The sequence below is a fragment of the Octopus bimaculoides genome, chromosome 19 (assembly GCF_046866305.1).
Source record: "Octopus bimaculoides isolate indiv1 chromosome 19, ASM4686630v1, whole genome shotgun sequence".
NCBI lineage: Eukaryota > Metazoa > Mollusca > Cephalopoda > Octopoda > Octopodidae > Octopus > Octopus bimaculoides.
In genome coordinates, this window is record NC_142946.1 from 3,359,313 (window position 1) to 3,373,185 (window position 13,873).

At 39.3% G+C, this 13,873-nt stretch overlaps 1 protein-coding gene across 1 annotated transcript in view; it reads right to left on the reverse strand.

Moving 5' to 3' along the window:
* Positions 1-13,873, reverse strand: part of LOC106880263 (glypican-6) — a 79,216-nt gene that overhangs the window by 11,696 nt on the left and 53,647 nt on the right. Inside the window, exon 3 of the mRNA XM_014930130.3 lies at positions 2,956-3,347. Coding sequence (XP_014785616.2) covers positions 2,956-3,347 — 392 coding nt within the window. The remainder of the gene's footprint in view (positions 1-2,955; positions 3,348-13,873) is intronic.

Consider the following 13,873-nt stretch of genomic DNA (forward strand, 5'->3'; position numbering starts at 1 on the left):
AGCAAAGAAAAATAATATCCGATTTGCATTTTGAGGTTGTTGTTGTTGTTATATCTCTGCAACAAAACCTTCACCGATTCCACCTAATCCTGAAAGTGAAGAACTTGGGTCTTTTACGTTGTTGGATCTTGTTTTTTTTTTCTCTGTGAAAACAACCCAGAGATAACAAAACTGGCTGCTGTTTGGCATTGTTATCAGTTCTTTATCAGAGAGAGAGAGAGATTAGAGAGTGTTTGCCCCCCACTTACCTACAAGCCAAGGGATTTAACAAAAACCTTGTAAGGATTTTCGGAATGTTTAAAGAGATTTTCCTTTTCTTTTTTTCACGTTCTTTAATTTTTTTTTTTTTTGTTTTTTAACCCAAAACAAGAATCTTTAGAAGTTTCTGGAATTAGGTAAGAAAGATTGAGCAAAGATTAAGGGAAAGATAGTAGTTTTGGCAGAGGAATGGCTCCTGATGCGGTTTACACAAACAGATTTACTACGATGAGTGCACGGCTGGTGCTATCTTTAGCTTGTTCGTTGAATCCCTTTCCTCAGAGGAATGGTTGCCAGAAGATAATTGGATGATGGTTAGTGATGCCGTTAACCTTCAGACTTCATTCAATGTTGCAAGTGTGCGTGTGTGTGTGTGTGTGTGTGTGTGTGTGTGTTTTCGATGGAGATATTTTATGCCTCATTACTCAAAGATTTTCTCCTTGGAGGCAATCCTCAGGCAGACACTGCAGTGAAGTAAAATATTCAGTTACTGACAGGTGATACATCGTTACATCATGTGACACACACTTAATATGCAACTTTTAACTTTTGTTTCCAGTCACTGGACTGCAGTCATGAACAAGCACACACACACACACACACACACACGTACATACACATACCCACGTGCACACACACACACAAGTGCTGAAAAGTTCCTGGCTTTGGGTAAAGGAAAATACAGGTGGATCAGTTAATTATGATTTTATTCAACATCTTCCCCTCTCAGATTTACACACTTACTGAAGTGGTCCTTCAGTTTCTTTTAAACCTTGTAAAAGAACTCAGAAGGTTGGGCCTTTTTCAATACCCTTGAAGCCAGAAACATCACAGCATGCCCTCATGTGTGACCCTCCGAGGCACAAGTCTGGGCAAGGTTGTTTATGGAAGACCAGCAGTCGCCCATGCATACCGGCCTCCCCTCTCCACACCACTGATGTTATCCAAGGGAAAGGCAGAAGGGGCCGATACAGTTTGGCACCAGTGACGTCACAACTCATTTCTACAGCTGAGTGAACTGGAGCAACGTGAAATAAAGTGTCTTGCTCAAGAACACAATACGCAGCCCAGTCCGGGAATCGAACTCACAACCGCACGATCATACGCTCGATGCTCTAACCACTGAATCATGTGCCTTCATGATATATATATATATATATATATATATATATATATACACATACACATATATACACATATATATACACACGCACACACACAGCCTGGTGATGTGTATGGATGAGGGCTGCTGCATAAAGAAGTGCTTTTCCCTAACTGTGGTGGGAACCTGTGGAAGAGGTAGACTCAGGAAGAGATCGGACAAGGTGGTGCAGCATGATCTTTGAATGTGGGGTCTCATGGGGGGCAACGACAAGTGATGAAGACCTTTGGTGCTTTGTTGTGCTTGAGAAGACCCGTCAAGCCAAGTGAAGTTGTAGTTGTGGCCGGTGCTGGTGACATGTAAAAGGCACCCAGCCATAGAAACCAGTCCAAATGCAATTTCAGGATCAGTTCCACTGAGTTGCTGATTGGGCAAGTGATATCTTTTATTATAACCCTAGGTCAAGCAAAGTCCAGGAAGTGGATTTGAGAGATGGAAGTCGAGGGAAACCTGCTGAATATACATATATATTCGATTAGAGGTTGTGTTAACCTAATGAAGGGATGGTTTCATCCAAAGAAATACGGGTTCAATACATGGTATTTTGGGGGGAATTGCCTTAAAATAGGTAAACATATAAAAAAAACATACAGTCTATATTCATATAAAAGAAGAAAATGGAGATTGGAAGTTAATAATTGTTTATTATTAACAGTAAATTAATCATCATCCCAATTCGATGTTAATAATAAGCAATTATTAACTTCCCAATCTGCAATTTCTTCTTTTATATATCTATATATATACACATACATATACACACGAGTTTGTGTACAATTGCATGTCTGTACATGCACATAGTATTTATATGAAATGTAAGTGTGTGTGTGTGTGTGTTTGTGTGTGTATATATATATCTATATATATTTGTATGTATGTATATATGTGTCAACACCACTTCAGATTTCCATAGAAAAACAGTGGAAAACAATAATTATGGAACGGCAAAATCAGCTGCCACAAAGATTACACCATTCCTGCTTGCAGACAAGGAATCCCAAGTTAGCTTTGGTAGAAAATAAGAACACATACACACACACATATGTATACACCCCTCCACACAGACAAATACACATTATGCACACACACACACACACACACACACACACAAACACTTCCATGGAAACACATACTCAGATGCATACATACATACATACATAAACAAATACACACACATACACATGCGCTATGAATAATTTAGTGTTGCTGTAAATGATTTCCAAAGCTGAAGAGGTGTCTAATGTCCTGGAGTTAGGCTGGGGTGTTAAGTGGGTGGAAGGTGGCAGAGTAGGGTGGTGGTGGTGGTGGTGGTGGTAGATGGCATTTATTGTAGAGGAATGTCTCAGTGGTAGGGTCATGTGATGGTGGGTTAATTATGAAAAATAATGAGTAGAAAGTGTTCGTTAGTAAATAGGATGTTAGAGCAGAAGGAACAGCAATGATGTATACACCCTACAATGTATACACACTGCAAGAAATGGCAATATAATGTATACAGGCAGACTCAATACGGAAGTGCTAAATGTACCCCTTACCTTAGAGACATTTATAATGACATCTCGACCAATACTGAGCCCTTGTACAAAGGTCCGGGCAATTATGAAAGATCGCTTGACTAACTGCGATAATTTTTTAGGTATATCCAAAAAAGGCTGAAGACTTTTCATTTGGGATCCAACGCACTCCAAGTAACGTTCGCTAAGTTGCTGTTGGGAATTGATCAACTGATACATCTTCTTCAGTAAAGAGACAAAAAATGACATAAGGGTTTCTTTTAGGTCTACATCATAACCCCTGTAGTAACGGTGTAGGGTAGCAAACAGCCTGGAGAAAATAACTGCGTTCTGCTGGTAAAGGAGACCGTAGGTTTTCACAAACATTGTGTGCAAGTCGTTGTAGGAATTGTTCAATAGAGCTTTGAAGAATTCTGGAAAAGACAGGAAAAAAAAAAACCATTGTTAAATGCAGAATAGATTTTAATTCATTTATACAAAAATTGTGTCACAAGCTAAGCCATTAAAAGTATTAGCATCATAAATCATGCCATTAAAATATTAGCAACATGTACTTTAGCACCAGAAGTGCCATTACAAATATTAGCACCATAAACAACACCATTAAAAATATTAGCTTTATAAATCAGGCCATCAAAAACATTAGCACCACTAACACCATTAAACATATTAGCCTTATAAATCGTACCATAAAAAATATTAACACCATGCACAACATGATTAAAAATATTAGCCTTATAAATCATGCTATCAAAAAATATTAGCACCACAAACAACACCATTAAAAATATTAGCATTATAAATCATGCCATCAAAAAATATTAGCACCATAGACTGTCATTAATAGCAGCCAAAACTGTTCCATATAAATAAACACGTTCAGAAACCAAAACTGCTGTTAAATATTCGAGCAGCTCAAACTGTACTGTTTAATAAACCCCATAAATTGGATTATCAAATATTTTATCACCACAAACTTTCCTGTTAATTAAATTATCTCTGCAAATTGTATCACCAAAGCCATCATCCTCATTAAATGCATTCTGTATGTGTGTGTGTTTGCGTTTGGCAAGATAAAGTAATGTGTTGCATCGTCTCATTATGTCAAAGTGTAACATAGCAATTTGACAAGTAAAGATCAATAAAAGACATCAGTACCAAACTGGATTGATTGATTGATGTAGTTAATGGGAAGACATCGAAAGTGGTGCCACCGCATGGTTCTGATCACTGAATCCCAGTGAAAGAATAATGTCTTTTTGGCTTTTACTTGTTTGTCTTTGGACTGTGGCCATGCTGGGGCACTGCCTTGAAAGGTTTTAGTTGAGCAAATCGCCCCAGGTACTTATTCTAACAACCTCTTTTGCTGAGCCAATAAGTAACGGGGGACATCAGCAAACCAACATCAGTTGGCAAGTGGTGATGGGGGACAAACACACACACACAAATGGGCTTCTTCCAGTTTCCGTCTACCAAATCCACTCACAAGGCTTTGGTCAGTCAGGGGCCAAAGTAGAAAACACAAGCCCAAGGTGTCACACAGTGGGACTGAACCCAGATCCATGTGGTTGGAAGTAAACTTGTTACCACATGGCCATGCTTCAGCTTATTGGCAGAGACTCATAAAGAACCAGACGGAATGTGTGGAAATAATATTTATTCTGGCTTATTGTACTCAAGGCAACACTGAAAGCCACTGGAATTGAGCCTAAATCGTTTGAAACACTAGATCGAGACTGTACCAAATGGTGGTGTTCCATCACCATCGGAATGAAAGACTTCAAAGCCACCGGAAGAGAAAAGGAAGAAATCAAATAAGAGGAGAGAAAGGCTTGGCAAAATCAACCTTGCTCTCCACCAAATATTGCCATGCAATGAATGCCATTGATTCTTCTAGACAAGAATTGGTCATCAGGGCCCACAATGGTATCACCATAAAGGAAGCATTCAGCAAAGAAGAAAAATACTAGGATATAACACAAAGCCAACAATGATTGACAGACAGACAGATAACAGGGAAGCCTCCATAAAGTTTAGTTGGTTTGCTAAAAAGAGCAGCCAAATATCAGTCGATTTACACCCTATCATGTTACAAAAGGAAGCAGACATTGGATAATGCTAGCCTAGATACACTATGACTGAAGCTGACCCTCCATGGTGGTCACAGCTGGAATGGGGTGGAGATATTAGTGGAAATTGATATCTAGATGAAGAAGTTTCCAAATAAAGGTCTAAATAATGAAACTGTGTTAACTTTGCTAATTAATAGAAACGACATTATAATTAATTATAAACAAAAACAGAGATTTCATTTGATAAATATTTATGAACCAATTAACTGGTAACGAGTGATTGTAGATATTCTAATTAGCAATATCAGTAGGGCTGACTGACTATACTATACATCCTTACACATACATACATACAAAGACAAACACACACACACACACACACATATATATATATACACACACACACACACGCACACACACACACACACTTACATACTGGTGTGAATGTGTTCTCTCTCTCATATACACACACACATACATACAAATATGATACATGTATATATACACATATATGCACAGACATGTGTGTGTATATCTTGGAAATGTAATGGACAAAAAGAAAAAAGAAAAAAACACAACATAGCAGGAACAAGTATTAGTTTAACACGTAAAAGAAGGAAAGGAATGTGTTTTAATGTTTTGGACATCAGTCCTTCATCAGGAGAAACTCATAGGAGTGAGAAAGAGGAAAACTGATTGAGAATGAAAGGAAAAAGAGACATGCATATTTTTTTTGTGGAATAGATTTTGTGAAGCACTATGTGATATTAAATTAAAGGGACTTGTTGGGAAAGGCCGGAACAATGCAAGAAGGTATCAAGTAAACTTTAAAAGAAGAGTCAAAAGTTGCAGTTTTACCATATATTTTTATATTTTGGGGCTCTAACCCCTTTCTCAGGACATGGAAAAGCAACAGATGGAAATAGTCATTCAAATCTCTTTAATATATTTCAGTATGCATGTTGATGTATGTGTGTGTGTGTGTGTGTGTGTATATATATATATATATGTATATATACTCTCAGAGAATGTCCCTTCGAGCTATTCTCTTCCCTCATCAAAATTTTCAGTCTCTCCTCCTTGTCAACGTCCACATAAGGGCGCCAATAAAAACTAAGAAGAAACAATGACTGCTGTGCAGGGGTGCGAGGTGGTGGTAGGGGTAGATTTATTCAGAATGGAACCGTCTGGGTATTGTGGGGAGCTTGACGAAAGCAGACCAAGAAAGGGAGAACGGTGAGTAAAAAAACTGTTTGTTAAACGAGAGACTGGCAGATGTATTATAAAATATGCAATATTGTGTTGAAAAGTTAACATTTAATTAAAAACAAGTAATTAATAACGAATGAGTAATTAAAATATCTATCAATAAGCAAATATTTCATTAAAACATCCACTAATATCTGATGCCTAACATTGCATGCCGTCTGATGGTATCTTATTATCTAATTAATATCTAATGTTAATTTAAAAATATCTTTCACCACACAATAAATGATTAATTAAAAAACCTAACCAATTCTTAATTAAATTATCAATACTCAGAGCTTGCTAAATTAAATATTCATTAATATTCTAGGCTCACTATCTTATGTGTGCATCATAAACAAAATCAATATTTTATTGTTAATTAATCATCAATATCCTAAACTTTATACAGAGACAGACAGTTTTTACTTTCTTCTAACACTGACTGGAGAGGTGAAGAACTTGTTGAAGTCTCATTGTAAGGGATTTGTAAAATAATGACATTCAGTTAAGTTACGGCTTGACGACTGGACGTGACATAACAAAGAACTACACAATAATTACCACAAAATGGCATAAAATTGTTCATAATCCAAATTTTAACTACTTCCTACCATTAGTTTTTGTCTCAAGGCTTGATAAATACTAGTTACATACTGGGGTTAAAGCAAATTGACTGTACCAGGAACAAGTTTGTCCTACTAATAATGAATGAAGAATAAAATTGTAATAAAAGTTGTGTGAGACAGAAGTCTGACGTCTGTAAGAGAGAGAGATGAGAAATCAATTCAAATTTACATTATTTACATTTGATGGATATTTGTCCTCATCTTGTTTGTTGTTAACACAACATTTCGGCTGATATACCCTCCAGCCTTCTTCGGGTGTCTTGGGGAAATTTTGAACCTTGGTTCTCATTCCTAAGGTAGTTTTCGATATTATTATTATTATTATTATTATTATTATTATTATTCCTGTGGGCATGTGGCATAGTGGTTAAGTGCACGGGCTACTAACCCCAAGATTCCGAGTTCGATTCCAGGCAGTGACCTCAATAATAATAATAATATCGAAAAATACCTTAGAGATGAGAACCCAGGTTGTTGGTGGTGGTGGTAGTAGTGTTAGTGGTGTATATTTATGACTAATAGTAGTAGTGGTGGTGGTGGTGGCAGAAGTATTGGTCTGTAACAAGAGCCAATCAATAAAATAAACAGTTGTTATTGGGTGATGAAGAGAAACAAATATTTCACATCACTCCACCCCCATCCCTGCCACCTTTTCCTCTTCCCCTTCCTCACTGTATGTGGCATTTACACAATGTGTGTGTGTGTGTGTGTGTGTGAGTGAGAGAGAGAGAGCATGCCTAAGTGAGTTGTGTATATATGTAGATTGTTTACACCATGCGTGCGGGTATATAGATGTAGGAGTTTATACAGAAATATATGAGTGTACACAGGGTGTATGAATTAGTGTGTTTATAGTGTATAGATGACATTAAACGATGGTGAATGAAGGAATATACAGGAATACGGAGAAGATGGAGACATTTATTGACAACGTGGAAAAAAGTTCCAACAATTTTATATTATTTCCCATTAGGTCCAATTATATAAATGATCATTGGTCTGTCTGTGTGTCTCTGACATCTCTCTCCATCAACACAGCGTTCTAAATGAAGTCACCATTTGGAGTGTGTGTGTGTGAGGGAGGGAGAGAGAGAACAAGATACAATGCTATTGGCACCGATAAAACAGGTTCCACTCCTGGTCGAAAGGTTAATGGTAGGAACAATGTCGAGAACATCGAATTCTAAAAGCAATTGGTCAGATGATAAACATCCCACCTGGAATAACATGGAGGAAAATGAACAGCCGCATGTGTGTGTGTGTGTGTGTGAGAGGGAGAGAGAGAATGAGAGAGAGAGAGAGAACGACTGTGGTTTGAAGACCAAGCTTTGTTATACATCACAGTAATACTGAATCGCAGATAACAGCATTAAAAGTACATGTGTCTAAGGAATACTCAGCCCGCCACTTACACTCCAATATATTCTCCCAGACAATTCTGTTGATCTTACAAAGTGCATCTCAACCATTTCTTTTTTTTTTTGCACCTGGACCCCTTTTGATCCCTATTTTACTCCACGGACCCATTAAAAAAAATCCTATCATTATATTTTGATAATTAAATATAATTAGGAATTTATTTTAAATAATTGTTAAAACATTTTGTGTATTCTTTTATTTCTTTTGCACTCGTCATTTGAACAGTGCTGACACTGATTACTTCTCACTGCTGTATTTACAATGAAGTGGTGAGGGACAACCATTTAACTGAACCACATTCAATTCGAGGCCAAGAGAGAAAGGAGAAATGGTGAAAACAAATCTTAGGACACTGAGCCTCACACCTGCGATGATGCGGGACTGAGATGGATGAGAGATATGTTGAATGGCACACCTATTCAACCCATACCACAGTGGGAAAACAGTCACTAAAACAACTCTCTTTCTCTCTCTCTCTCTCTCTCTCTCTCTCATATATATATATATATATATATATATATATATATGTATGTATGTATACATGCATACATATAGAGACACACGTATGAGAGTACACCATGCTTTATATACACATGTATACATACACTCACACAATATACATCTACACACACATACGCAATATCATCATCATCATCGTTTAACATCCGCTTTCCATGCTAGCATGGGTTGGACGATTTGACTGAGGACTGGTGAAACCGGATGGCAACACCAGGCTCCAGTCTGATTTGGCAGAGTTTCTACAGCTGGATGCCCTTCCTAACGCCAACCACTCAGAGAGTGTAGTGGGTGCTTTTACGTGTCACCCGCACGAAAACGATATATATATATATATATATATATATATATATATATATATATATATATATATATATATATATATATATATTCCAACCCCCACCCACCCCACACTCTAGCGTCACTTATGACTTCTTTGATGATTAAATGCTAATTATTTCCATTTATAAATGACATACTGACAAAAAGATAGCTTTTTTAACTTTTTTAAATGACAAAAGTTTAAAGAGGGAAATTTTAATTAACATAATGCAATTAAAGACAGCATCAATAACAACACAAACATCAACATCATCTAATTGAAGAATATTTCCTCCCCTACAAACTATTTCCAACAAAATAGAATCTGCGGATCAAAGACAGAGAAGAATAATAATAATGATGTGGCACCGATTCTAAGGAGGGGATATGAAATTTCTCAAAACAGAATCGCATCCACTACAACATTACTGAATCTCAGAAGATCTTCCTAGCTTTTTACAACAATTTACTCAATTTCTGGGGTGTCTTTTGATTAATACCGAGGAAGGCAAAGGGGTTGAGTTCCTTTTGAGTGCTGGGCCTCACAGAGGCAATGACCAAAACCTTTGGCATTATGTCGTGCTCGAGAAGAAAACCCATCAAGCAGAACAATATCAGTTGTGGCAGATACCAGTGTCACACAAATGGCACCTGTGCCAGTGGAACATAAAAGTACCCATTACACTCTCGGAGTGGTTGGTGTTAGGAAGGGGCATCCAGCCGTAGAAAACCATGCCAAATCAGACTGGAGTCTGGTGCAGCCCCTCAGCCTCGGTTAAACCATCCAACCCATGCCAGCATGGACAACGGACATTAAATGATGATGATGATGATGATGATGAAGAAATGTGGAGTCACATTGCTGCTCAACTGTGTAGAGACACATAGAGGTGGTTGAGTATTCCATAGACATATGAAGGCAATTCTCTAGTGGAATCACAACAATGCAAGTGCAACATGTGACAAAGCTGGAGCCCTTAAACTGAGGTACTGTCCATAAGGGTTGGGTGTTGACCCAAGCACTTGCCCAAAGTGGCACACACAGATTGAACCTGAGACATGAAGGTAGCAAAGCAAAGTGCTTAACCACTCCGCCACATTATCATAATCCTCATCGTTTAATTCCTGTGTTTACATACGGAGAAGTATATCCACATTTCTTAAGGATTTAAGTTCTCTTCTTGTGTACATACATACATATATATATGGTCCCATGGTGTAATACATACATACATATATATATATATATATATCTCCACACACAATATAGACACACACACACATGCACATCCATATATATACAGTTAAAAATCAGTATACACTTTTTTAGACTTTCATCTATTGTAAATAAACTTACATGCATATATATCTACATATATCTCTACATGTATCTGTAGAGGGGGAGGGGGAGGGGGGAGAGACAGAAGATAAACAGTAATTCAGAAGTGTCTTGTTGCAACTGTTATTGTTTATCCCAAGGTCAATCCTGATCATGCAGACAATCCAGCAGTGACCAAGCCACCTTTCATGCAGCTGGTCTTTAAGGCTTCATCACTTCATCAGTCCATCCGTTTTGCATCATCACTGTGTGTGATTTGAGAGAGACTGACTACTGTTTTTAGCAGGGAGGGCAATGATAGAGAAACTCTCTGGTGCTGCTGCTGCTGCTGTTGTTGTTGTTGTTATTGTTGCTGTAGTTACTACTGGTTACAGCAGGGGGGGGGGAGAAAGTGAGAGAAGGGTGTTCCCCCACCATCACCACCAGCCCGCCGCCATTCTTACCTACTGCCCCTTGTTGCTATGGAGACGAGCTATCTATTTATAACAAGGAAGACAGAAGCTGATGAGTTGTTCAGTGTGGTAATAGTGTGTGTGTGTGTGTGTGTGTGTGTGTGTGAGCAAGTACGTACACACACGTGTATTTATAAACATATCTGCATGTGCATGCATGTGTGTATGTATGTATGAGAACGTGTGTGTGTGTGTGTGTGTGTTGATTGCTTTGATCAAAGCCTGACAGCTCCCTTATGAACATCCACCCCCCCACACACAGACGGGACGGAGGGGGGAGAGACTGGAGGTATGAGTATGTGTAGGGGAGGTAACAGAGTGAGGTGAAGTGGAGAGGAGGAGAAGTTAAAATGCCAGGAATTAGGGAGGGAAAACCGACTGTTGCTATTGGATACCACCACCACCACCACCACCACCACTACTACCACTAATATTATGTGGTGAATATGTGTGCATGTAGCTGTAATGTGATTGTGTGTGCGTGTGTGTGTGTGTGTGTGTGTGCATCTTGGTGGTGGTGGCGGTGATAATCATCACCAAAATCCAAAGACAAGAGAGAAGCAGGTTCTTGCTCTCCTCTTTCCATTTGGTTTAAACCATTGACCCCTCTCACTTGCAGTGTCCTTCAGCACACCCCATCATTATTATCATCTCAATGTCAGCCCCCATTTTCCAGCCATCAGCTTTTGATACACCACAATGAACAACAGTACCCTTGATAAGCAGTGTTAACTGTACCCCAAGCACACCTTAAAACAGTACCTCAACACAACCTTAAATAGTACCCTTAAACCCTATCAGCCCTGAATGAAGAGAGATAATTAGTGTCTGTACTGGAACTCATCACCCAGAACACAAAAAAGAAAAAAAAAATCAAACAGAAGCAACCAAAAACTGAGAGAGGGGCGTCAGGAATTGTTAATTTGCAACTAATACCAATATTCCATGACCATCACTATCGAGTTGATTGGGAATCATTGAGCCTTGTTGAGACATCATCACCTTCATTATCATCATTGTCCCCTTGAGATGTTTGATCGAATTCTTGTTGATCTTCATCAAAATCTTATTCCATTTGATGGTACCTATCAGTGATAAGCGATCTAGGGTACCTTTTGTGTTGTGAACAGACAGACACTGGAAGTGTTTCAGCTGTGGTCCAGGGTCCAGAGATGGAAAAACTCGGAAGAGAAAAAAACACTCAAAACAACACCTGAAACAGCAGACATTTGTAAACTGCATAATCCAACAGTGAAGACCTATCTGCATTCTGATTGGTCAATCTAGTTTCAGTTTGACCAGATTTTAACATGGGGCTTATCAATCCCTGTTAAATTGAGAAACTGGCTGAGCGTAAGGCCTAAAACTTCTGGAATACAGTCTGAGACCATTTTATTGTTGTCCACACTGGAAGAAAGAAAGGTATAGTTTCGTCATGAATCCTTAGGCTCATAGGACTGGTCCCATGGTGTAATAAGTAATTTAGGTTGCAACACCCCACCACCACTCCCCACACACTTTCTGAACAGAATGCTGGATCATCCCAGGGTTAAATTCCTGGATATTGTTAGAAACCAATTTTTGTCAGCTGAGGAGACTGGAACAGCATAAAATGAAGGGGGTTTTGCTCAAAAACACAACACTGCCTGGTCCAGAAATTGAAACCACAACCTTCTAACCACTAAGCCATCACATACCTTCATGGAGGTACGTGGCCTGAGTGGAAAGACAGGTAGACACACCACTGAAGTCAGCCTTCTTCCTTGTGACCAATAAATATAGTTTTAAATCGACCCCCTTGGGGGTATGAAAGATAAATTTAGCTTACAACAGATTTGATCTGGGGATGTAAAGAAAAAAGGAGTTGAAGTCAGTACAGGAGGAGAAGGTGGAGGAAGAAGGAGTAGGAAGGAGGAGAACAACAACAACAACAACAGTGTGATTAACAGATGTTAGGAATGTGGATGGCACTGAAGGAATGGTAAACACCAAAGACTTCAGAGATGTTGTGGTACAGGGACAGGCTTAAGTATAATCCCATACTACTACTACTACTGCTGCTGCTGCTACCATTTTCATCAACAGACATCACTCCTCAACATTAACCCCCCCACCACCACCACCACCGATACACATGTATCCCACAATCCTCTTCTCTTCCATCTTGCTACACCACCATCATACCTTCATCTGCCCCCTTACCCCCTCCTCCACCGTCACCACATTACCTCCAGACATCCAACCCTTCCCCCTCTCTTCTTACCCACATCTTTCAAGTCTCCTCTAATTCACCACCACCACCACCACCACCATCTGCACGCCACCCGCCCACCCCTGTCACCCTGTGAACCACACATTAATAACCAGTACAGCACATCACATCACCACCACCACCACCACCACCACCACATCCTGAAACCTACCCTCCACCCCCTCCTCTTTTTGCAAAAGCTGATAAATTAGTCACTCCCTGGTGGAACCGAGGGGAGGGGGAACGATTTGGAAGTGGTGGTGGTGGAGATGGAGGTGGCTCAATCTCATTTTAATGTATGCATTATATAAAAATAGTGCTGTGGTGGTGGTGGTGGTGGTGGTGGTGGTGGTAGTATGAGGTGTGGCAATGTGTGTGTGTGGGGAGGAGAGGTTGTAGTAGGAGTTGTGTTAATATCGGTATTCAGCTCATCCCCTGATCCAATGCACTCCAGCCGTGACCTTCCCCCCATCAAACAATGTATCCCATAACAATATCTAACATTACACAGCAACGTTACTCTGGCTGTTTAACCCCAGGTTAGCACTACTATGAGTCAAACACGTTCCAGTCATGCCCATCCTGTCTGTTTTGTAGGTAGAGAGAAGCCAGAACCTCATCCAAGGTGTGATGTGAAGGAGATTAAGTTGTTGTTTGTAACAGACATGATGGCCACCACAAGGTTGGTTTCA